At 36.8% G+C, this 26,935-nt stretch overlaps 1 protein-coding gene across 2 annotated transcripts in view; it reads right to left on the reverse strand.

The window, feature by feature from the left end:
• The window catches only part of LOC127858520 (condensin complex subunit 3-like), an 18,553-nt gene extending 1,797 nt beyond the window's left edge, over positions 1-16,756 (reverse strand). The window contains exons 1-9 of one of the 2 annotated variants that reach the window (XM_052395721.1): positions 16,684-16,756; positions 13,444-13,593; positions 12,691-12,807; positions 11,377-11,590; positions 7,318-7,437; positions 5,805-6,041; positions 3,982-4,163; positions 1,928-2,101; positions 660-671 (exon numbers count right to left, since the gene is read on the reverse strand). In XM_052395721.1, the coding sequence (XP_052251681.1) occupies positions 1,954-2,101; positions 3,982-4,163; positions 5,805-6,041; positions 7,318-7,437; positions 11,377-11,590; positions 12,691-12,716 (927 nt within the window). In that variant the 5' untranslated portion in view covers positions 12,717-12,807; positions 13,444-13,593; positions 16,684-16,756 and the 3' untranslated portion in view covers positions 660-671; positions 1,928-1,953. The remainder of the gene's footprint in view (positions 1-659; positions 672-1,927; positions 2,102-3,981; positions 4,164-5,804; positions 6,042-7,317; positions 7,438-11,376; positions 11,591-12,690; positions 12,808-13,443; positions 13,594-16,683) is intronic. The other variant, XM_052395722.1, reaches the window with a different exon arrangement.
• Between the last annotated feature and the right edge of the window lie 10,179 nt (positions 16,757-26,935).

Here is a 26,935-nt window from a genome sequence, read left to right on the forward strand (position 1 = left end):
TGCTACGCCAAAATGTTTACATTGACGATACCGATTTTCGATAGAAGTGGTAAATACATGCTGTTAAGTTTTACGACACTACAGAAAATCATTAACATTCACAACAACTTGACCAATGGAAAAAAGCAATTTCTGCGGGAAGCCCTCCTTCGCGTCTAAAAATAGCGATGAATCATGTGAATGCTCCACGTTTATTTATATACGCTAGTTTTGTTCTGATGTAAATAATTACAGCAGTTAGTTCTAGTTCTATGAATCAGTATAGATCTTTTTATGTACGACAAGTCGGACAAGCTAGCCCGCAGATTTTACTAGCCCGACCACCGATCTTACAAGACAGTGTCTGTCGGATGTGCCTTAGTGTCGAACCCTGAAGGGGCATTATTTTTTTCAGAAAATCATGATTACATGTTTTTAATATATGTTATTATAAAGAATTAATCCAAAGCTTTGAATGTTAATATGTTCAAATATAGGGGAAAAATATAAACATTTTGCGCAAGGAATTAGGCCTAATTCTCGCCCAAAATTTGCCCTACAAATTCACTCAAAGGCCCATACAAAAATGGAAAATAGCCCTGAAAAATCTTAACTGAACTTGAAAACATTTTTTAAACTATATAAAACCATTACAATAAGCAATCTCCATAACAACTTACATCCCAGCAAGACTGCAAGATAAAAGTGGATATTTTTTTATAAATATATCACTTAATTAAATTTGTTTATCAATCCAACTGGGATAAGAGTGTGCAACTAAGCACTGGCACACAAAGCCCCTAAACTATGGTTAAGGAAGTGCACTTAGCACTGGCACACAAAGCCCCTTAACTATGTTTATGAAAGTGCACTTAGCTTTGTTTGACAAAGCCCCTAAACTATGGTTAAGGGAGTGCACTTAGCACTGGTAGACAAAGCCCCAACTATGGTTAAGGGAGTGCACTTAGCACTGGTAGACAAAGCCCCAACTATGGTTAAGGGAGTGCACTTAGCACTGGTAGACAAAGCCCCTTAAACTATGGTTAAGGCAGTGCACTTAGCACTGGTAGACAAAGCCCCTAAACAATGGTTAAGGAAGTGCATTTAGCACTGGTAGACAAAGCCCCTTAAACTATGGTTAAGGGAGTGCACTTAGCACTGGTAGACAAAGCCCCTTAAACTATGGTTAAGGCAGTGCACTTAGCACTGGTAGACAAAGCCCCTAAACAATGGTTAAGGAAGTGCATTTAGCACTGGTAGACAAAGCCCCTAAACAATAATTAAGGCAGTACACTTAGCACTGGTAGACAAAACCCCAACTATGGTTAAGGGAGTGCACTTAGCACTGGTAGACAAAGCCCCAACTATGGTTAAGGGAGTGCACTTAGCACTGGTAGACAAAGCCCCAACTATGGTTAAGGGAGTGCACTTAGCACTGGTAGACAAAGCCCCTTAAACTATGGTTAAGGCAGTGCACTTAGCACTGGTAGACAAAGCCCCTAAACAATGGTTAAGGAAGTGCATTTAGCACTGGTAGACAAAGCCCCTAAACTATGGTTAAGGCAGTGCACTTAGCACTGGTAGACAAAGCCCCTAAACTATGGTAAGGCAGTGCACTTAGCACTGGTAGACAAAGCCCCTAAACAATGGTTAAGGAAGTGCATTTAGCACTGGTAGACAAAGCCCAGACTTTTCCAGACCAAAATCTTCTAGCGCCGGGAAATGGGCAACCACTTATTTCTATCTCAGTGATTTCTAAGCGGCAAACTTGCCTAAGGCTGCATTATGTGAGGACTTAGTCATCAATTATAGGAATAAAACTGTGCACTGACTGACTCTTAGTTTCCTTAAAAGTTGTTTTTTATAAAACAAACCATGACAGATCATACCTGACTCAGCCATGACAGATCATACCTAGCTCGGATTTTCAAACAATGACAGATCATACCTGGCTCAGATTTTCCTTGGCCTGATTCACAGTGAGCAGTTTGGTGTTGGTGAGCTGCACGAGTATCTCGACCACGTTGCTCCGTCCACCTCGGCCAGGGGGCTGATGGGCGGGGCATTAAGGAAGGTCTTCAGGGTCGGCAGAATTGCCTTCTCCACAACCTCTTGGTTGGACCTTCAAAATAAATATAAGTTTAAAATATATGAATGAACTGGTCTGTGGAAACATGCACTTGATGCATGTGCGTTAAGTGTCAAGCCATATTTGCCTGTGCAGTCTGCGAAGGCTTATTAGGGACGACACTTTGCATCCAAACTGGATTTTCCTTTGAAACTAGACTAACTTTGTAAGTAAATTCATAAATGCAGAAAGTGTTGTCCCTAATTAGCCTGCGCTGACTTCACAGTCTAATCAGGGACATCACTTAACACATGCATTAAGCCCAGTTTTTTTTAGAACGCCATGTTGTTCACGTCCACATCAGGCAGGGGCTGGGGCATTGAGAAGTGTCTTCAGAGTGGGCAGGAATACCTCATCCACCACCTCTTGGTTAGACCTTCAAGTGGTTGTATGAACAAGTTTGTGTTGTTGTTTTTTTGGAATTGAGTCCAATGTCATTTGGATAAAGAAAAATTACATAGTTGTTTCCTACAATTTGGAAATTGCTGTTGATTTTGGGGCTAAAAAATACTTTATATTTAATTTACTAGTAAATACTTTATTTTCTTAGTTTCAACTTACACAGCAGGATAGGCTATTGAATATTTTCTATTAATAATTTTTGAGCATGGAAAACTTTAATTGGGAATTTTAGCAGTCATTCAGGAAACAAATATTTACTTTTAACTTTTTGAAATTGGGAATGGGGCCCCAACGTTGACAAATAAACATACACTGTCATGTTAGGGCTACTACCTGGAAGCCAGGGCATACAGTGGGAAGAGCGTCCTCAGACAGACCCGCAGGTGTGTCTCGTCCTCCGTCAGCGGTTTGTACCACCTACCTGGATGCCAGGGCATACAGAGGGAAGAAGGTCCCCAGACAGACCCGCAGGTGTGTCTCGTCCTCCGACAGCAGGTTGTACCACTTACCTGGATGCCAGGGCATACAGAGGGAAGAAGGTCTCCAGACAGACCCGCAGGTGTGTCTCGTCCTCTGACAGCGGGTTGTACCACTTACCTGGATGCCAGGGAATACAGAGGGAAGAAGGTCCCCAGACAGACCCGCAGGTGTGTCTCGTCCTCCGACAGCGGGTTGTACCACTTACCTGGATGCCAGGGCATACAGAGGGAAGAAGGTCCCCAGACAGACCCGCAGGTGTGTCTCGTTCTCCGACAGCGGGTTGTACCACTTACCTTGATGCCAGGGCATACAGAGGGAAGAAGGTCCCCAGACAGACCCGCAGGTGTGTTTCGTCCTCCGACAGCGGGTTGTACTACTTACTTAGATGCCAGGGCAAACAGAGGGAAGAAGGTCCCCAGACAGACCCGCAGGTGTATCTCGTCCTCCGACAGTGGGTTGTACCACTTACCTGGATGCCAGGGCATACAGAGGGAAGAAGGTCCCCAGACAAACCCGCAGGTGTGTCTCGTCCTCCGACAGCGGGTTGTACCACTTACCTGGATGCCAGGGCATACAGAGGGAAGAAGGTCCCCAGACAGACCCGCAGGTGTGTCTCGTCCTCCGACAGCGGGCTGTATCACTTACCTGGATGCCAGGGCATACAGAGGGAAGGTCCCCAGACAGACCCGCAGGTGTGTCTCGTCCTCCGACAGCGGGTTGCACCACTTACCTGGATGCCAGGGCATACAGAGGGAAGAAGGTCCCCAGACAGACCTGCAGGTGTGTCTCGTCCTCCGACAGCGGGTTGTACCACTTACCTGGATGCCAGGGCATACAGAGGGAGAAGGTTCTTAGACAGACCCGCAGGTGTATCTCGTTCTCCGACAGCGGGTTGTACCACTTACCTGGATGCCAGGGCATACAGAGGGAAGAAAGTCCCCAGACAGACCGCAGGTGTGTCTTGTCCTCCGACTGTGGGTTGTACCATTTACCTGGATGCAAAGGCATACAGAGGGAAGAACGTCCCCAGACAGACCCGCAGTAGTGTCTCGTCCTCCGACAGCGGGTTGTACCACAGATATATCAGATCGAACAAGATCTTGGAGGACACCACGCGACCAGACAGCAGCAGCTTTGACAGGCCTTCAGCCGCACACGTTCTCAGCTCCACCACCTGTGGACAGACCACAGAACTGGCTCTTGTAAAACAATTATACTAAAATCAACAATTCAACTTTGTATTTTTCTGCAACTTTAACAGTTTTCTTTCTCAATTTGTGAGATGAGATGACCATTATGCTCAATTATGAATTCACAATTTGTGAGTATCAAGCAGCATTTTATTTTCACCTTTTTTGTGAATGGGGCTAGGTCCTTTTGGATTGGGAATATTTGTTTTATTTTCACTTAAATTGGGAAATTAGTGTTGTTGTTTTGCTCAAAAAGGCTTCAACAATTATTGAGTGTTTACAGTGTGTTTTCGTAATTATATTTACTAAGGTTGAACTTATATAGCTGGATGGCAGATGATTATTTAATTATTTTATTTTGGAAACCTTCAATTGGGAATTATTAGGTCCGGACTTTGGGAAAAATATAAACATTTTTTTCCATTGGGGAATGGGGCCCAATACCAATACCAATTAAACAAGCAAATTCATTGAATTGATATCCCCGCCAATATGCTGGACACAAAAGTGTTATATTTGACACTCAAAAAAGCATTTTTTCAAGATATAGAGGGCAATAACTCCATTATTAACAAATGGTGTACAATGCCATTTGGCGTGCATCATCCTCTTCACCATATATATACTCATACCAAGTTTCAATGAAATCCGCCAAAGCACTTTTAAGATATGGCTCCGGACACAAAAGTGACGGACGGACAGACAGAAAGACGGACGGACAACGCCAAAACAATATCCCTCCGCATATGGCGGGGGATAAATACACCATAGAGTCCACTCAACCCGGAGTAAAAGGAGAAATATGTGCATATTCTCCTATCTGATATCTAAGATTGTTTGCGCACCATCCAGAATGCACAAAATCAGCTGAGTCATGGAAACACAAATCCCATCTTCTGAGTTAAGATCAAATGCTGAGAAAGTTAATGAAATTCTGCTCTCATGTGTATCTTGACACAATACGCAACATTTCAGGTATAAGCCCATGGCCCTTATGAGACATAAACCACAAACTCCGGTGAAATACGCACATACATTTTGAAAGACAAAAATAGAACACCAAAATCTGTTTATATGCATACAGTGTAATTTTTTATATTCAAAATTGGGTCCGGTAATTAGCCCCTTTCCCACAGGAAATAAACAATATATTTTTCCCAAATAAGAGCTAAAAATTTCCAATGGAAGATTTTTGTTTTCATTTTCAGATCTCAATATTGTGTTCATCTCCCATCCATATTAATTCAACCAAAGTAAACATAATACGGAAAACACTTGCATTTTTTAGCAAAACAACAACACTAATTTCCCAATTTAAGCCAAAATGCCGCGAATTTTCCCAATCCAAAGGGAGCCGACCTCATGCCCAAAATGGTTATAAAAAAAACACTGGCATATGATTAAGGGCGACATTTACACACGGTGTTTATACAATGTTTAATAGCACACATAATAGTTCAGGTTCAATCACCATTTGTGGACGAGAGGTCACAGGAGGCAAAAGATGGAGGGAATTTACCAGCAAAAAATGAAAACTGCAGACTACAAAGGCTGTTCTGGGATGACACTTGACACACATACATTAAAAAATTTCTCAGAACCCTGAGTGATTATTTGAAACTCACCTCTCCCTCAAGAAAGGAGCAGATAATAGCCACAAGTTTGCTGGGGGTCCCGTTACGTTCATCGCTCGCCTTCTCCACACTACTGGCATCCTGTTCGCTCGTCTGGGGGCCGTTGTCGGCGGACCCAGATGACGAGGTCTCGCTAGCGTCAACTATGTTCAGGCCGAAGATGAGCAGCAGGTCGAAGAGAATTTGCAGAGCCGTCACTTGTACGCCTTCCACCTCGATTTGGGAAGCCTGTGAAATGAAATCTTAACCTTTTACCACTCTAATACCCATTTTGAGGCATTGGTAGTATGTAAGAAAAACAAAGTAAATTAAAGATTTCTTACAAAATTCAAGTTTGAAGGGCTTCATTTCCAGCCCTTAGATACTGACGAGCAGCAAACAGAATAAACCCTGAACAGTCTGCATAATGGGGACATTGGCTGCTTTCTTTTAATTAAACAAGAGCTGTAACCATATGATGACTTACGCCCCCTATAAACGCTTGGTATTAGTTATGAGCTTTTTTCGAAACCTAAACGCGGACCCTAAGTTCAAGGTCAAGGTCACAAGGTTCAAAATTTGTCTGCGTATGGAAAGGCCTCGTCCATAAACACATGCATGCCAAATATGAAATTGCTATCTGAAGCGACATAGAAGTTATGAGCATTTTTCGAATCACTATATGTCCTCCTTCGGGGGCATAAAAATGTCTTAGAACATCAAAATAAAACAGAAAGCCACATAAACTAGAGAGCGAACACCATGCTAAATCCTTGAAATGCACTAAGTGACTCCGTGACCTAGTTTTTGACCCGACCTGACCCATAATCTAACTTGACCTAGATATTGTCTTGATACAACTTCTGACAAAGTCTGTTAAAGATCAGATGAAAACTAGTTCAATTAGAGAGAGGAAACCATGCTAAATCCTTGAAATGCACGTGAGCCCGTGACCTAGTTTTTGATCCGGGCCCGTATTCATCAACCGATTCTTAGACTCAAGAATAAAGAATAGACTTTGAACCAAGAAAATGTGTTCAGTGTTTGAATATATACAGGCCTCCACTGGTGATTATGCCATTAACAAAATGCTCTATATGAAAAATAATATTGATAGCGATGTTTATTGCAAAGTTTGACTCAAAATTAAATAAATTCTTGAATATTCTACTTGAAAGAATTTTCTTTATTCTTAGACTTAAGTCTAAGAATTGTTTGGTGAATACGGGCCCCGGCATGACCCATATTCGAACTTGACCTAGATATTGTCTAGATACAACTTCTGACTAAGTTTGGTAAAGATCGGATGAAAACTATTTGAATTAGAGAGCAGACACATAAAGTGTGACAGACTGACAGACAGACAGACTGACAGTGCGAAAACTATATACCCCCTTTTCTTTGAAAGGGGGCATACAAACAAAATTGTGATGTCTAGGAAATAGTGATAATTGAGAGAAATAATCAGAAATAATGAACAGCGTGATAAGAGGCTGTAATATTTTGGCAAAAAAAATCGCTGTACCTGCATAAAAAGAGGAATGTAGGTGACTAGCAGGTCCTTGCTCAGGTAGCAGCACAGTCCCAGGGCCTGGATGGCCGTGTTACGCACTTCAGCATCCTCGTTCTGTATGCCTGGCACGATCTGGAATAAAACATCAATACGAATCTTCAATAATGAGGACAAACTGTACAATTATTATTGTTTGTCATTTATTGTGGAGCATTTTTATACTTTATTGTGGGGCATTTATATATTTAAACGATTGCATGGGTTGACCGAATCAAGAATTTTACACAAACAAATCTGAAAATGACAAATGCGCATTCCCCTTTTTTCCGATTCTGAAATCCATAATTTGATGTGTCCATGAAAAACCACTTACTTTCTTGCCGACAAATATAAATGTTTTTACATTAAATAGTGTTCTTCCTTGTTTTCTTTCTTTAGTATTGGCCATTATCATATGTCATCTCCATATTTCATATCACGATGATTCCCCTAGAATTTTTCCGTTTAGATTTGAGTTTAATCAACCAGGGATTTTTTTTCTTGATTACTGGAAGGGCATACCGTTGTGGGGAAAAATAATCAACAAAACTGAAAAAGCAATTTAAAGGAAGTTTGAAATTTGGGGAGAATTGCATAATTATCAAGATCTTGTCACAGTAGTGCCAAATCCCTGCCGATGTTTTTGCTTGTATGAGAACATTTGTTTTAGAGAGTAGAATAATATTTGTAAAACATGTCACCTGTGTCATCTATTTATATTTCAAGGAACAAATAGTTATATAGTGTTGGAGTAATGCTGTAGAGAATAAAATATATTTACTTTGAAATAAAATTAAATATAATTTAAAATTATAGATATTTAAAATAAAAAAAATAAAGGGAGATATATCAAAACTATGGCCAAAAGAGTTATGGTTCATGTTCACTGCACTTCTCCTAGTTGCCATCTGTTTATATGTCATGTTTCAAGTAAATCCCTTCAGTAGATTTAGAGTTATGCTCCGACAAAAATTTACTTTGAAATTAAATAAAGGGATATAATTAAAAAACTAAGGTAGATAGAGTTATGGTTCTTGGTCACTGCACTTCTCCTAGTTTCCATCTGTTTATTTTCTAAGTTTAAAGTAAACTCGTTGAATAGATTTGGAGTTATGCTCTGGACAAATTTCTTGACGGAAAGACGTAATCACAGACGGACGGACAGACGGGACTAATTACTGTATCCCCTCTGAAAATTTGTTCGGCAAGGATAAAAAGAAATGACCTTAGGGGAAGGGGCCTTTATAAGGCCCTAGCGGCACAAGCTAAGGAAGGAAAGAAGCCCTGTCGACAATTATTTAAATGAAACGAATAAAAACAATTCTATTTCCGTATGTAATGGTCCGTTAAACGAACCCATTCCCAAAGATATATTGTAACCTAAAATCTAATTTGGAAAAGAAAAATCTAATTAAAAAATACATGTATTCATAAAAAAATTAATGTTAAATGATAAGTATATTTAAATTGTATTTCAATAACATCTAACACAGTATATAACTATAATTTAAATGATTTTGTTTTTATAGCTTGAATCATTATACAGAGCTGAACTAAATTACGAATTCCCAAATTAGTGCCAAAAACTGAAAAAGGCGATGATGAAGGCCTAACAATCTAAGCAAACCCTGGTTCAACTTTTACTGACAGGGGAGGTAACAGATATGATTAATAGTTCACCGTGGCATCCGAGGAGCGTTCTCTAGATCTTCCCCAAAGACACCAAGTACTGGTTAAAGGCCCACGAAACGGACTTGAGAGCATTCCTATAAGCCTGGGGCTTTCGATGCAATCAAACTAAAATTAATAGGTTTAAACTATTTGATTTGATATGTTTGACACCCAACTAGGCCGGCAAGACCAAATCGGAGACAGGTTCTACTTCTTGAGCCTGGTATTGCAGTCATCAACATTAAGTATCCAACGCCCAAGCAAACCAAAATTCTTCTATAATGACGAGAGACCAAGAAAAGGTTTGCAGCCAGCTTATGTGAAACTGAAAATCTTCTCAAGGGCTTTTTCTCTCTTTATTTGGGAAAAGAGCCTGGCCTTCTATTAAGGGGGAAAAAATATTGACAAAACTAAACAAGATGTGTTTGTGAAACACAATGTCCCCCTATATGATGTTTGACATTGTAGGATGACCTTGACCTTGTGAAGGATGACCTTGACCTTGACCTTTCACCACTCAAAATGTGCAGCTCCATGAGATACACATGCATGCCAAATATCAAGTTGCTATCTTCAATATTGCAAAAGTATTCATAAAATGAGCGATTTTGGCCACATATATTTGACCTCTGACCTTGAAGGATGACCTTGACCTTGACCTTTCACCACTCAAAATGTGCAGCTTCATGAGATACACATGCATGCCAATATGAAGTTGCTATCTTCAATATAGCAAAAGTTATTGCAAGATGTTAAAGTTGGCGCAAACAGACAGACAGACAGACCAACAGACCAACAGACAGGGCAAAAACAATATGTCCCCCACTACTATAGTGGGGGACATAAAAAGGGTAAGAAATTTCTCAAAGTAAGATTGAAATTTGGGGGAAATTTGCATCATTTTAAAGAAATACTCTTAGGGGACAGGTACTTCGCTCGGGGGAAGTGGACCATCCCATCCTTCTAATTTGGATCAATTTATTTCCAAAAGTAGGGATGTCTGGTATTTTTATTTCTATATTTTAAATATTTCTTAAAGAAATAAATTTAAGCTAACAGCGCAGACCCTGATGAGACGCCGTGCGGCGTCTCATCTTGGTCTACACTGTTTGTAAAGGCCTTTTTTCTAGACGCTAGGAATAAAGGGTTAATGCAGTCACTAAGTGTTGTCCCTGATTAGCTTCTGCCGCCTGCACATACTAATCCGGGACGACATTTTCACCTGAAGAGGATTTTGCTAAGAAGAGAATTTCTTTTAACAAAATTACAATGAAGAAGAAAGTGTCTTCCATAATTAGACTGTGCGTACTGCACAGGTCAATCAAGGACGACACTTAACACGCATGCAGTATGCAGAGTTTTTCCAGCACGAGGCTTGAGTATTTTAGCTGTTGTTGCATTTAGGCCAACTTCCTGAAGAAATGTCAGTTTGCAATACCCCCACCCAACAGAATGAAATTAACATCATATAAATGTCATTCCCTTATCAGTTAGATACAATTAAAGTAATACCTAAATATTTATTACACGTGCTTTATTTTTCGACACTTAAACAGTAGGACTCTTTTTCAAATCTTGCAAAAATCTGCCAGTAATTGGGACTAACTGACTTTAAATATTTGTAAGTCCGAAACAGTTTTTGTCAGATCGACTAAACTATAACAGCAAAACACAACAAAAGTTAACTTAATGGCAAATGTTAAAGTTTGACGCAAACAAACAAACAAAAACACAAAGCAACAAACCAACAGACAGGGCAAAAACAATATGTCCCCCACTATAGTGGTGGGGGACATAAAAAGCCAGTGATTTTTTTTGCTTTTATTTGTTACAGCCTGTGTCATTTGAATTGGGAAAATTTGCGCGATAAACCACGAAATTGGGAAAAATAGTGCAGTAAACCATGAAATTCGGAATTAAGCATTATAAATATGATTATAACTAACAGAATTAAAATTGTTTTTAAGTGCATGTTCAAGGTTTTTTCTGGCCATTTTAGGAAAAGGAATCTGGTCAAATTGGGAATGTTTTAATTGATAAAAGTGTCAATTTTGAGAATTATTTATCAACAAAAAGGACTCAATTAAAGTTATATATTTTGTAGAATGTTTGAATAAAAAGTTGAGATCTAGAGTTAAGAAATCATAAGTCATAAAAGACTTCTTCCTTAAAAAAAAAATTATTTTTTTGAAATTGGATTTTTTTGGGGGGGGGGAAATTTTCGTCAGCTTTTTGGGTAAAAACGTTGATTTTTGCGATTTGGAAGCATTGGAAAATCGGCGGTAATTTTAGCAAAAAAAAAAATCACTGAAAGCTGCAAGAATTTTGATGAAATCAAGCTAAAATAGTGTTATCACAAACCTTCAGGTTGATCTGTCGTTGCTTCTCAGATTCAATGTCCTTCTCAACCACCGTGATAGGTTCACGGATTTCAGACACAATCTCTGCGAAATACGCGATCATGGCCTCCGCCGTACCACGAAGTGCGCAGATCCGCGCGACGATCGGTTTTACTAGCCTGTGACTGACGTGGTCTGCCATCAGCATGTTGTGCATTAGGGTCTCCAGGGCTTTCCTGTTTGCAAGAATGAAATGCATGGGAATGTTTGCTCAAAACTTTTACAGCGAGTGGCGTAATTGTTAACTCTTGAATATAGGTGTAAATGGAGAAAAAATTTATTTGCTCAAATATTTTGAAAATGTTTGATTATAACATTGCTTTTAAAATATTCAAGTTTTGAACAAATTGACTCAAAAGAACTTTTTCTCACCATTTTGAAAAAATGATCTTTACCTGTCAAAATTGGGATTTTTTGCATCAATTTACCTTAACATGTGAAAGTTTATTATCGTTAGATTTACAGCATATGAACAATTACTGATATAACTGACTTTAATAGAAAATTCTAAACATAAATATATCAGTAAAATGGATGTTACAATTTTAACCCTTTCCCACTCAGAAGCAAAGTGAAAATTGCTATGTGCAAACGGCATAAAACCAGAACAGCCTAAGCGTAACTTGCTGTCTGTTCAGGTTTTATGCTGTTTGCTGCTCAACAGTATCTAAGGGCTGAACATGAAACCTTTTAGACTTGAATCTAGTAGGAAAGGTCTTCAATTAAATATAACATTCTTAGAGACTTGAAACACGTTAAAATACCTATCTAAGAGGTTAACACTTTCCCACTCAGAAGCAAAGTAAAAATGGCTATGTGCAAACAGCATAAAATCAGAACAGCCTGCGAGTAACTCGCAGTCTGTTTGGGCTTTATGCTGTTTCCTGCTCGTCAGTATACAAGGATACAAGGGTTGGAAATGAAGCCTTTAAAATTAGAATCTAGTAAGAAAGGTCTTGAATTAAATTTAACTTTCTAAGGGACCATTATTGCGTCAAAATATGTATTTAAGTGGTAAAGGGTTAAGGGCTGAAATGCTTTATTTCTGCACTTAATAGCTCTATTTTCAAAAATCTACAAGTTAACATCATTTTAGAACGTTTACTTGAACTTTCAAGGCATCAGTTTACACCTTTAAAAAGACCTTATCTAGACATAGTTTTAGAACTGTTCCTCGACCTTATTAAAACTTTCACTACATGGTTTTTGACCTTTGTAAACCTCATTACAGAAATTTCCTACACTTTCACACCCAACTGTGGCCCTGATATCTTACCTAGATGAGGCGTCGGCCGTGTCCATGAGGCTGGTGATCTGTAGTAACTGCTCTATGATGAACTCTCAACCCAGCTGGATCTCTGGGTCCTCTACTGTCTTCAGGTCATCAACGTACCTACAGCAACAACAGGAGAGGATTGGGTTAAAGTACCACCAACAACCACAGAGGGGATTGTCTTCCAGTCATCAACATACCTACATCAACAGAAGGCATTGTCTATCACTCGGGGCTTTTGTTTCACCATTTGGTGACGAGGCCTTAGAAATCCTGTCTGCGAAAGGCATACCTTAAGATTTTTATTCCCAGCCAAATGCCAATGGATATAGAATTGGCGTTGTTCGTCAATCTGTCACAAAATAGACAGTTATATAAATTCAACAAATTCGCTTGTTTTCCTTTGTTTGGGGGAAGCCCCTTCATGAGTAAAGTGCCTACAAGAGTGCTGCTTGGGACAGGTTGGAAAAGAGACAAGTCAGGTCATATTTTCAATAGATCACTCCAGGTTTATTTTTTCTTCTAATACTTAAATTTCAAGGTTAGTTTGCATCATGTATTAATTTGCCTATTAAGTTCAATTGTTGATTTTCCCCCACAAAAAAACAAGGTTTATAAGTGATAGTTTGCTTTTTTAATTCTGATGTGTTCTATCTTTTTTGGAACGTATGCCTTTTACAAAATTTGTCCTTATACCAATCAGTGAACTGTTAACATGATCTTGTTTTATCTACTTCAAAGATTGATCCTTCTTACCTCTGCATGTAACCACAGAAGTCTACAACAGACGACAGCACTTTCTCTAGATGCTCATCCCCCTCTGTTCCCATCTTATGGAAGTAGTCACAGACCACCTGCCAAAACAGGGCGCTTTCGCACATAAGACGGTTTTCCGGCACCAACAAACTGTGGAAAATAAAATCATCGTCAGACGGTTTTCGGGCACAAACAAACTGTAAATAAATTATAATCAGGTGGTTCTCTGATAAACAAACAGTGGAAAATACATGTATTATCAGACAGTTTTTCGGTACCAAGAAACTGTGGAAAAGGAATTCATCTTAGACGGATTTCAGGAACCAACATCCTGTGAAAATAAATTCATCGTCAGAATTGCGGAGCACATCGTCCCCGTGTTCGATACATTGATTGACCTGGCTTCAGAACACGTCATGCCGCTCATGGAGTATGTTCGTCGAACTTGGCCCGAGTTGGATGTGTGGCCGTGCACAGTTGGTCTGTGTACGGACGCTCTGTCCGTAAAAACAACGACGTCGAAGATAAATATACATTTATTATTTCATTGTTAATGATTAAATTCAATACACTTGAAAATTACAACAGATCTTGAAAAAACAGATGGATATAAACTGACGTTGTAAAATATAAAGACGAATCCGTCATTGCGCAACCAGTTTCAATTTCTATGTACAAGATGGAGAAATATTATTATATTTTACTGCTTCTTTGATGTTATGACAATAGTTTGTTTCTTATTTTCAGGGTGGCACCGACGCCTCAACCACAAGGCCAACGACTGCTGCCCGCCGTTCTATCTTCTGGCGAAGCTTTTGCACGATGAGGCCGTCACCGCTGTCAGAAACGCGGAGCTCGTTTCGGATATGAAACTCCGCCGATACCAGCGAGCAAGATATGCGACTCTTCAGGGGAAGACTTTCGCCCTGTGGAAGTGCTACAGAGAGGGCAACCTCACCTCCACAGGTCTGCTGAAGGCGTTCAGCTGCCTGTACAAGCCATCTGTGAGTGTCACAGACGCCGTTGAGTAATTGAACAATGTGTTCATCTGAACAAGTTTGTGGTCTTTGAAAACAAGTGTTTGTTCTGTTTCTGTTTTAAATGTGAAACTTTGTTGCTGTACATAATCTCTGTCGGTAGTTGTATTAAGTTTAATAAAAGTTCTTGCGTTTAATACATGTATGTAGTTTTTGTATAAGATGATTTGTTTGTTACCCTGTGTGAAATATAATGTTTGTTTTTTTGTGTTAAATGTGAATGCAGTATATGTTATTTGTGTTTTTTATAAATGCCAAAATAAAAACACAAGAAACAATAACTTGCATTCTTTTTATTTTAATGTTCAAATTATTCGAACATTATGACCGTTGTTACAAATTTACATGGAAATCTTATTATTTTATTGAAGAATGCTAAAACATCTAAATACTCATTAAATCTGTTTGTTTTACACAATAATCCTAATCTTTTTTAATTGATTGGTTAGTTGTTAGTTTGGATTCAAAGGTGTTCTTCGTTTTTACAAAGGTGCAGATTAAATCAATTTAGATATTAACGACCCGTGTCAAGTAATGTGTTAATCAATATTTAACAAAGGTGAAGATTAGGTAAATTACAATATTAACGACCCATGTCACGTAGGTGTTAATAAGTATTTTAGGTGTTGATTTATTGATTAAATCATGGACTCAATTTTGAGACGAACCATAATTTGAGGCATATATAACAACAACAACAACAACATTTATTAACTAATACACAAGTGTAACGACATGGATGATAATTATTTTGCAATTTGGTAATATTTATAAAAATCATGCAATGGAGGAAGTTAACAAATATTTAACTGATTTATACCGTAAGATTTTTCCTTTTAACATCGATAATAATGGACAAATACTTATTTTTGAAATTATATACTGCCTTGGTGCGTCCGCATGTTTAGTTTGCAAATGTTATATGGTACCCATATTTAAAAAAGGACATTATTAGCATAGAAAAAGTTCAAAAAAGAGCCACAAATTTGAGGAATTCATCCTATGAGGAACGACTTAAAGAACTAAAATTACCATCACTTGCTCATCGCAGAATTCGTGGGGATGCCATTCAAACATTTAAAATAGTCAAAAATATAGATGATTGCGTTTTTGAGAACTTTTTCAATTATACATCATCAACTAGAGGACATAACCTAAAGCTTGAGAAACCAAAGTCCAGAACATCTTATTGTCAAAATCAATTTTCCAGAAGAGTGATTAACATGTGGAATGACTTGCCTCAATGTGTAGTTGATGCCAAGAATGTATTAGAATTCAAGAGCAGGATTGATCTACATTGGAATGGGGACATAGTGTATAAGTTTTAGTGATCACAACTGTTGTTTGTCAAAAGGACATTCATTCTTTACCATACTTAAGGAACTATTTTTTACTGAATAAGGGCTATTTTTATTAGTTGTGAGAACACATACGGATACAGTACCATAAGACGTCGATAAGAAGAGGGGTTTAAAAAGGACTTAAGTCCTTACCACAGAGCCCAAAATCATCCTACAGGTATCCTACAGGTATAATGATAGTTGTTTATAAATATTTATTTTGAAAGATAAATGATTTCTAAATATTTCTTAGATAATCTTTGTATATTGGAAATATTAATAAGAATAATATATATATACTTAGGTAATTACTTTAATTAGTCATATCGTACCTGGTAAAAAAAAACATACAAGTTATGTTAGTCTATGCCAAAATATAACTTTAATTGGTCATTTCGTACCTGCAATAAACATAAAGAACATCTAATGCATGCAAACACCCATCGCAATTTGTTTCCATAAAGAACAAATATTAAAAAGGTACGAGTTGACCAATCTGAAAAATGACTAAAGTACGAGTTGACCAAATCGGGTACGAGTTGACTAGGGTACGAGTTGACTTAGGTACGAGTTGACTGGCATTCAGAGGGTAATATATGGACACAACTTTTAAACGAAATGTCATTACTTTCGTTATAGAAATGTTCAACAACAAATGTTAAACTGAGAAGTGTTTTAGCTTTTGACAACTTTCGGGTAAAACACACAAACTTGACATAGCAATATCGTCTAAAATCTTCACTGTGACACCCACAAGGCCACAACGGCTCATACACACACCATTATTGATGGAAGAGATTCAGTTTACCCACAACTTTGCAATTTGTTGAAGAAAAACAACTTAAAAAGTAAGCAAAACTTACCATTAGCTTTAAAAAAGCAGGAATTTTATCAGAAAACCAACAATGTCGAACTTTGCCCTACTGTATTGATTCAATGTATAAGCTGAGGTTAATTTAAACCATATAAAAACCATAAGAAAATATGAAAATAAATTGTTCCCTTAACTTAATTACCATGGTTTAGGTTATTCTTAAAAAAAACTATTGTTTTATCTCAAGAAGTGTGTTTAAAAAGTACGCGAAACGGTCATCACAAGTTAAAGTCATTATGGAAACGACGTCAGCGCCAAATGGGTCCAAATCTCATTCCCAGCCACATGCCCAGTGTGCACCCAAACGTTGCTGCAACGTTGTATTGAGGTTGCAGTCAAACGTTGCAGTTTGGTTGTACCAATGGTGTATATGAAAGTTTTTCCAAACGTCGCTGCAACGTTTTTTTTCCAAACGCTGCTGCAACGTTGTATTTAGGTCGCATAAAAATGCAGTATTATATATAATAAATGATATATACAAAAATGATCCCCGCCTGGAAATCGAACCCACCAACTCCCGATCGCTAGGCGGACAGTCCCTTGTGATCTTTTATTAGTGCCCAGTCCCTGTGTTTAGCTATTAATTAAAATAATTAACTTTGCATTATTGGCAATAAATGTTGTAGTAAATGTAATAGGCACAAATTCAGTACTTATTTAATCTACTTTGCACAAAAAATCACCACTATGCAAGATATTCTGACAACAAAAATATATACATTGATCCGTAAAATAGTTTCTCCTCCCATAAGCAATAAAAGAATGCATTACATTCTAGTCGCCGCGCTTCAGCGCGACGCCAATAACACAATACATGGTTTTATAAAAGAAAGCATGAAGTACTTAACAAATATTTAGACTTTAAAAAAATATCACATAACACACAATACAATGTTTGATAAACACGCATGAAAAACCGCACAATTTAAAATTAAAGCCGTAACAAGCTCATACTGTATTTCCGTTCTATACATTTTATTTTCCTCGTCAATCTTGGGGTTGAGGCCATCCGCATCCACACCGTGCATCAACAGTATATATATATATATATATATATATATATATATATATATATATATATATATATATATATATATATATATATATATATATATATATATATATATATATATATATATATATATATATTTATTTATTTATATATATTAAAAAAATAAATAAATATATATAATAGATCATAATGCATGGTGTACAGTATTGCATTGTGGACAAGTGCTAATCACTTCATAATAAAATATTATGTCATAATAGCAATACATGTCATTTCTGCCGTCGAATGTTAAACAGTATGATTCGTTGCTTGTGTATTGGCCGACGGTTTCAATCATGCCTCGTAGTAATCCTGGTTGTCTACAAATACCATCGTTCGATCTTAGCTTTAGTCCGTAAGGGGTAAAATGCAGAGATAATATTTTGCTCGGAACCGCAAAGTTTATTTCTGACTGACTGTGTGGGTATAAACCTTAATTCGTTTCTCCCATTACAATTGTGTTTCTATGTTTAGAACCCGACATAAAATGAAAAATTGCCTTCCATAAAGCCGATATCCTAGTTTCTAGATTTTTTGTGTATTTTTAGAATAACGTATTTCAGTTGAGTTCTAACAGCTGAACCATTTCATAACTTCGAACAAAATCTGAAAAAATATATTTTTCAACGGGAATAAACTTTCTCAGCTTTTTTATTTTGTAAGTCGGATCCATCGCACTCGATTTCATCTGAAAATGCAATAGTGCCTTCACACGCATTTTTTTCGAATCTTGGTTAAATACTGTCTTCCGTTTTATGATATCATGAGCATGGTACCTTCTTAGCGGTTAGGAACTCTGGTTGCGTTGTATATGTTGATAATGTATGCACTAATTTACTCGTTGTTGTTCTTTTTAATAATCTATAATGCTTTGGTGTTGCCAACATAAGTGGAGATTTATTTTGCTTTTTTAAATACTTTTGTATTTCCGCCTTTGGTGGAGATTAAAGAGACATTTTCACGTTTTGGTAATTAAAAAAAATAATTAAAAAAACAAGTTTCAGATTCGCAAATTTTCGTTGTAGTTATGATAAGTTAAATGACTCGCGGACTCCAAATTGATCGGCCGACCCTCATAAAACAGACCGGACCCCCGATTCTACGAACAGTTATAGAAAACCAGACCCAGAATAAATTCGACATAATCTCAAACATGTATGCTAGAAAAAAATATCAAGAACAACAAAAACTGCCTCTGGTACAGACTTATGCTGCAAACATTACAGCACTGGATGAAATAAGTAACACTATAATTGTTTATATTATATTCAGATACAAATCGAACAAATGGGTCGATTGTTTGTTTAAATGTTCATGTATCACAGACATTTTTTACTTTCACCGTATGTGAAACGTTGGGAAATTGTGACTTGACATGCTGAAAATTTATACTCTCTAAATTTACATGTATAAGAAATGATTATGAACTTGTTATACAAATAGGTCTATAGGTTTCGCTCTTCCACCACTTTTCAATTTCTTCTTCTGTCAATTGTATTTTAAATTACAGGCGAAAACACGTAACCATGAAGTTAATGTGCAACCTCATTTAACCAGATGTCAAACGTTGCGTAGATATTTCAAACAAGAAATGAAAATAAAACAACTCTTTATTGCGAAATAGACGTAAGATATGATTATTTATGACATTATGAGTCATGTTCACTTATATGTGCGTCGGGTCTTTCGACTTATATGAATGTTCATCATGATCATCATATAGCATGTAACATATAAGACGCTTATTTTCGTAATAATTCCTTTAGTTTTAACTGAAACTAAAATATTGGTGCCATTTTTGGAAACGTTTAGCGAAGTGTTTCTTTAAGCAGACATGTAGTACACAAAACAGCACTGTGAAATATATCGATAAACAGGTCGACCAGCTCCTTTGGAAGATCGCTGGATTAAACATATGGGCAACGTGTGGTTACATCCCCGAACTGTCCACATATCTTTTGTGAGTATTTGTTTTGAAATAATTCCCGCGACCATTTAGCCCTTGTCTTTGAATCAAAACGGACAGTTGTAAGATAATAGCGTAAACATGAGCACTAAACACTTGAAAAGGCGCTTAATTATAAAAAAATGTGAATAGACTAAAACTGACCTCCGTGATATCTGCGAAATACTTTCGAACCACTTTTTACGCCGGATGTTGTGATCGCTTCGCACATGCGCACTTGCATATTTTACGGGTCTTGCAGATTTTATGCTACACCGGCCTGAAAAAAGCCTACCCCCGACCTGAAATTCGCCACTGCTAGTTAAGCTTTGCTAGAAATATTTTATTAGTTAGATTAGGAAATGTATGTGCGAATCATAGCGTTTATATATATCAACATTATTTGGTGCGCAGACAGCAGTTTCATTTGAAACAATTAACAAAGGGCAATAACCATGCACTTGTGATATCAACAGTTATTGCCTGTGGTAACTGAACCTCCTTTCAATGAAATCTATTCACCTAATATGCGTATGGAAGATGTTTAGTTGTATCCTGACCAATCAACCCGAAGGTCAAACGGAGAAACTTAATTCCAGTACGAACATCTCGCCTTGTGATGGAATTTAATTAGTAACACGATTTTTACGATTTTTACAGAATCGAACTCGGATAGGTTTATACACATAAACGGTTAACGGTTAACACATAAATGTAAACGGCTAATTGAATACCCAAGTTATGTGTATTTATACAAAAATATAGGTCGTTTCTTGGTATGTGTCCAGCCTTCGTAAATGAATAAATGTTTTTAAATCCTACAAGTTATCAAAATGTATACATGTATTGTTCATTGATAATATGGAAGTTTAAATGGTCAATTTTGGTACCTTTTTAATATAAACGCTAACACATACATAACTAACATACATAAAAAATCGTTGTATTTGATGATATTATTATATCTGAAAGTGTAACGTTAAACTTATTGTTGTGCAATACTAGTTTGTCCAAAGATCTATTAATATTAATAATGTGTCGCAAGGTCGAGTTTATTGAACAAGACGTGTAAGCGAAATTACGTTTGAAAGCAGTTTTCATAGGAAAGTCGATTGGGTTTATGTGAATACAATTAACACAGTCCATGTCATGTTAATTTAATTATTATGATTGTCGCTGGAAACTGAGGATTCAAATTATATTAAGTTTTACAGTAAACATGTCCCTACATCACGTTTGGAACCTTACGTCATTGGCTGTTTCTTGCGTCATTGGCTGTTTCTTACGTCATTGGCTGTTCCTTGCGTCATTGGTTGTTAAACCTATGAGACATGCTTAGTTTCTCATACTGCACATGATAACTTTGCGTCTCTGTTTCTGTGTTTAGGTAACCGCATCTAAACCAGAAAGCTAGGTCAAGCAAGTTAGTTAAAATATTTTATATTTTATTGCGAAGACTGATATAAAGACAATCGCTAAAATATTAGGTTTTAAAATACTTATCAATTTTTGCGACCTTCAATATTTTCTTGTGCATTGTAGCATATACTAAATAATGTTTCAGATATATTGACTTTGTAAATACACTAAATGCTTTACAAATAACGTAACACAGTGTTATGAACAATACCTTTATTTACAAGTTATGGAAAAAGAAGTAAATGGAAGAAATATTCCAACATAGAATATATTGTACATAATGCACTCAAACTTATACAGTTAAAAAAAATAAAACCGACATTTAAATTTTTTATCACACCATTATTATTATTTAAACCTTTACAAAATACCGCTGTTTAGTGAAACAGAACATTCCGCCATTCATGTTCTTTTTTACAATTCAGAAATGAATCACACAGTCGGCCAAGAGTATCAGCAACGATTAAGCACAGTGCATTTGCATATTTATCAGAAAATGAAAATTAAACGGACATACACAATGCACTAACATATTACAATGAAGAACGACGAATGCAAGATTATAATTTAAATAACACGATTATGCGCATTTAAAGAAGCTGTACAAATACAAATGTACAGTGCAAAAGAACATTCTTCCATTTTTGCTTGTTTATCGTGGGCTATAAATGCTTTAATTATCCCATCAGCGATGCAAATCCGCTGAAACTTCAAGCCTGTGCACAACGCCGCCTCCTCCATCGCCACCGCCGCCGCCACCACAGCCGCCGCCACCACTGCCGCCACCACAACCTCCGCCACCTCCGCCGCCGCCACCACCGCCACCACCACCACCGCCGCCACACCCAGCGCCTCCGCCACCGCTGCAACCACCACCGCCTCCCATAAGTAAATCGATGCCACGACCGTCGCTACTGCCGTCTGGAATATGTATTACATGTACGTCTTGTCCCATAACTTGATATTTATAGATCGTTGTGATACCAAGTATTGTACACCAATACACGTTTAATATCTAATAATACATTACGAAAACAAACATTAACTACTAATTAAATTTTTATTACTATTTAAAGAGATGAGAAAAAAAATGAAAATGATGTAAAAGTGTTTATTACATGCCTTTGAATCAAAATTATTTGCTGAGGATTAAGTGATTGCAATGAAAACTTGTATGAAAAATTTAGGAAAAAGTTTACCAAATGTACCAAAAGGTTGTGATCGGCGCTTTGACAAAGCCCTACCGAATTCACGAAAAGATCTATAAAGAACGGAACGTGTTCATTACCTGATAGATCTAATGGGAAGGCAGCAGCAATGGAGAGTACGGCATATGATATCAGAAGCGTTGATTGCTTCATCTTGATATTTGTTTTTTATAATAAATATATGATATGAAATCAATAGAACGTATTAAAAAGACAAATTAATCATGTTTGAAATTTAATTGCAAAAATTATTAAAAATGCACAGTGCTAATTGACGAATTCGTAGTACAAAGTTCAACAATCAAAATAGCATATGTTGAACTAGAAATACTAACGAGTTACCATATTTCTAAAGAATTGATAAACATAAACCATTAATTTATTGTTAAATCGGAAACATTTAATGACAGGAATGGCTTGTATTCGTGGACATTACTGTAAAAAAATGCTTGTCACATTTGCATAAACAAAAGAATTAGCTTATTGAGTCGTTAAACAAAATGTAGTTAAGAATACAGAGATGATCTTAATATTGAACAATACAATAATTTGCAGCTATCTATAAAATGTTTTAATTGTAGAAAGAGCTTACCTGTGAATTTGTCGCTTTGTCGTTATGGAAAACAATTAGAGTGGCATTACGTTTTAAAGCAGAAGCGTTACGACGAAACCTGTTGTCCAATCGCCAATCGAGAGTTGCACCCTGTTTTTACTTGATTTACCAACGATGATATTCAGTTGTAAAACAAGTATAAAACAAACAACAGCATCGCGTCAAGTCTTTTAAGAAAAGCCACAGCCTCCTTTTTTACCATACGTCAAATCAGAAACAAAAGCTCTTTCCAAATCATGACAGGATATTGTTAAAACTCAAGCGCGGTCTTAAATTCGTAGTAATGCAACATCCATCATTTTCTCCAGTGACAGTGCACATCAGAACAACAAAGTTTGCATCAACATAACCATTTTTAAAACATCCTTCACGGTACATATTGTGTAATTACGTTTAAATGTAAACCGACAGACCAGTACGAACATATTAATCAAATGTTATTTTAAACAGGATGTTATTGCAGAAGAGTTGAATTTCGTAATGTTACTCTTAATTGCACTGCTGAAGGAAAACTTTCATCCGGTACAAGATTACGAAATTTTCTAATTAATCCTGCGTTGTTTCGCATCTTGCGGTTGGAAGCGTAAAAAATATTGGCGGTGTCGCCCTTATCTGCTTATTACTGTCACTGATTTGGAAAAATTGAAGTAACAAATTTCACATTTTGTTTTTTTAATTGAAATTAACGATACGATTTACGATAAGTGAGCACAAATACAAAAAAACGTCTGTGAAACAATTTAGCTCTGTAAGCGTTCAGAAAGGCTCCTCTTATTGTCTGTTCAAGCTATACGTTTACAAGTAAACAGGAACACTCCATGTTTTTAAAGACACAATCTGAGTAAAAGTTCCCATGATTGGCTAACCATTTGGATCTGTGGATGACCTGTGAAAATTAATTTACGTGCGCTTAGAATAATCCCTTTTAGTACAACAATCAGAAACGTGATTTCATGGTCTTGAAAATAACAATTTTAAAATTTGTTTTTGAGTCATGTTTTTGACAAGATGTGATGTAAGCAAATTTAATGCCCAAACATCATGACAGTAAATTGTCAATATGTTGTTAGGACATGTTGTAGCTAATTTTTCGAAAGTTGACTAAATACAGCAGAGCAAGAACTCCTTGAACGGAGATACACTAAATCCTCAATCCCTAAATATATGTATGCCTCTGAAGGGGAATTTAGTAGTTTCACAGTCTGTCCACTCGGGCGTATAGTTATTAAGAAGATACTTTTTATCATCAATATTTCGTTTCCTCTCTGCCACTTTTTAGCTCAGCTGTGCAATTCTCATGGGGAGCTTTTTAATCGACTTTTGTCCTCCGTACTTTATCCGTCGTAGATAGTCCGTACACTTTTCATTCAAACGACATCTCGTCCTAAACACCGGGATATAGATATAAGACATTTCAAAGGGAGTCCGCTATATATGTAGATTTAAAACTAGACATTAATAATTACACATTTAAAGTAGGTATATCAACATATATCTGGATATCCGAATATCCGGATAATGTGCTAGTATTCGAAAATAAAATTAAGTTCCAAATATTTTTAACATAATACTAATAACAATAATACATTCACGGTATTTCACGTTTTTATACATACTGACATAATGTTGTGCATGTCCATTAATTAAGTCAATACAGGTCATATTCCACTGCAGGCGGTTTCCATTTCGTACCCAGACATGTCTTACGCTTGCTTGGTATACAGCATAATATATTATCAACAGGTGGTATTGTTACACCAACGTTTCGTTGACATGACTTGGGAACAAATACTGCGGCACAATATATTATCCTTCTCTTTCAAAAAAAAAATAATAAAAAATAAAATGTATCCATTCTCGAAATTCGCAATTAAGGATTTACTTTACACCCGACAGACGCAACACATTGAACGATAAATATAAAATAATAATAATTTAATTTCATGTACAACCATAATGACAATTTTAAAAAGTTAGTTAAAAGCGCGCGCGTAATAGTCCATAGTCCGGAAGAACAACAATTGATATTTTTGGAAACTGAAACAAGGGCACTGAACGTTCACAAGGTACAAAATAACGCTTAATTGGATTAATGGTCACGTGCACGTCACGAAATAAGACATTGTTTGTCTAAATGAATGTGTCAGTTGTTGGCATACTGTACAAGCTTGTGTAAGTCCGTGGTCCGTCAAACTCTTGTTCGGAAGTCTATAGTCCGGCAAAACTCTTCTTTGCAACTTTTTGATGCTGAAACATGGGCACTATACATTTTAAGTTAAATCAAACGCGTTAAAACCAGCTCTTAATCAATGAATGATCAAGTGCAAACGAAGAGTTTAGCAGGAGCTTGGCTATTTCAGCGTGGTAGATGTTTGTATTCTCGTCAAGCCCGGATTCGTTCGTAACCGGGAAAAAATATATTTGTGATGTTTGGCCCATAAACCTTGTGTGGGCACTGTGCATTAAAAAGTTAATGAACTTGCAGCATAGTCAGGGAAACCTCTTTAGTCCAGTCATCCTATGAAAAAAAGCACCTTACTATCAACTTATTGCAACAGAAACGATTTAACTTGTAAAATCATTTATGATGTATAACAGATGACAGAAAAAAAGTATAGCGAAATATTTCAAGGGCAAACTTGTTAATACTTCATTTTATTTATGCTCCTCGTGGACGTTTTTTTTTTAATAACATATAGTATCTCATTTCTATTAAAGCAACACATTTCGGGCCAAATCCCCCCAAAAAACAGTATTCAGTAATACATCAATTATGAAAACAGTATTTCTGTTTCTATTTTCTGAGTGTCATGAAGTTTCTTAACCTATTAACTCCTGTAAATAGTGCATTTATAGGGGTAATGTACCCCACCCGCCCATTAAATACATGTAATTATTACCTGATGCCTTATATAAATGATAATGAATTATTTTTTGCTATTTCCTCGTCGACAAAGTAATGTTGCAATGTTTTAAACTGTTAGCGGTGCATATTTCGAACTGTTGACCGGCCAATAGTTTGACCTTTTGCACGCTCGAATTTAATCAGGTAATACAACAGTTATTTCTTGGATGCTTGGTGAACAGTCGGCCTCGGACAACAATTCCAAAGTCATCCCTGATAGATTGGGACAACAGTTTTGACTGTTCACCGCGCATCCATGAAATAACTGTATACTATTAAATCATGCCAATGTACAACGGCGTGATGAAATAAGATTTAACTAAAAAGGTTGTATTTTCATGACCTTAAAATAAAGGGTAACTTAAGTATTGTAATGCTAACACTTAAAATCAAAACACTTCTATTATACCATCTTTTACATTCTAGTATAATTAAAAGATAACCTTTTTGTCTCCGATCTGCATGCACATATAATGATTTTTTTTCTCCAGGTGGAGCTCATAGCATATCAATAATTTGAGCTTAACCTCTTAAAACATTATTGGGTAACATCTAATCTAATAACGCATATCATGAGTACACTACAAAACAATATAATGCTAAATGAAACATTTGTGGGGAAAACATCAATATTTGTAACCAATATTTTTTCCCATAATCTCTAATAATAGTAAGTTAACTTGGGTGTGCTCATGTCCTAAACTCACTTATAAACTGGTTTCCATCAAGTCTTCTTCTTGCACAGTGTGTGCATTGGTACAGCTTATTCCCCGACATTCAACACATCCCGATGAACAGTCAAGACCATGGCGTCTACAAGTACAACGTCTAGAGTCACAGTTGGTCTTACAGCAGCATCTGATAATTTTCAACAAATCGGCCGGTGTAGGGACCATGTTTGTTTGGACTGGCATTAGTAATCCGTTATCAGATTTCCAACCCCAGTCAAGTGGATTTAAATTATTATCCTTACTTATCCATTCTTGAACTTACAGGTAAACCCTTTAACTATGGTAATGTTCAGAGAGGCATGTGGGTGGTAAAGTGTTTACAGGTACATATTGTGTACTTGTCATAACTTTGCTGACAAATTTCCAATA

The sequence above is a fragment of the Dreissena polymorpha genome, chromosome 14 (assembly GCF_020536995.1).
Source record: "Dreissena polymorpha isolate Duluth1 chromosome 14, UMN_Dpol_1.0, whole genome shotgun sequence".
Taxonomy (NCBI): domain Eukaryota; kingdom Metazoa; phylum Mollusca; class Bivalvia; order Myida; family Dreissenidae; genus Dreissena; species Dreissena polymorpha.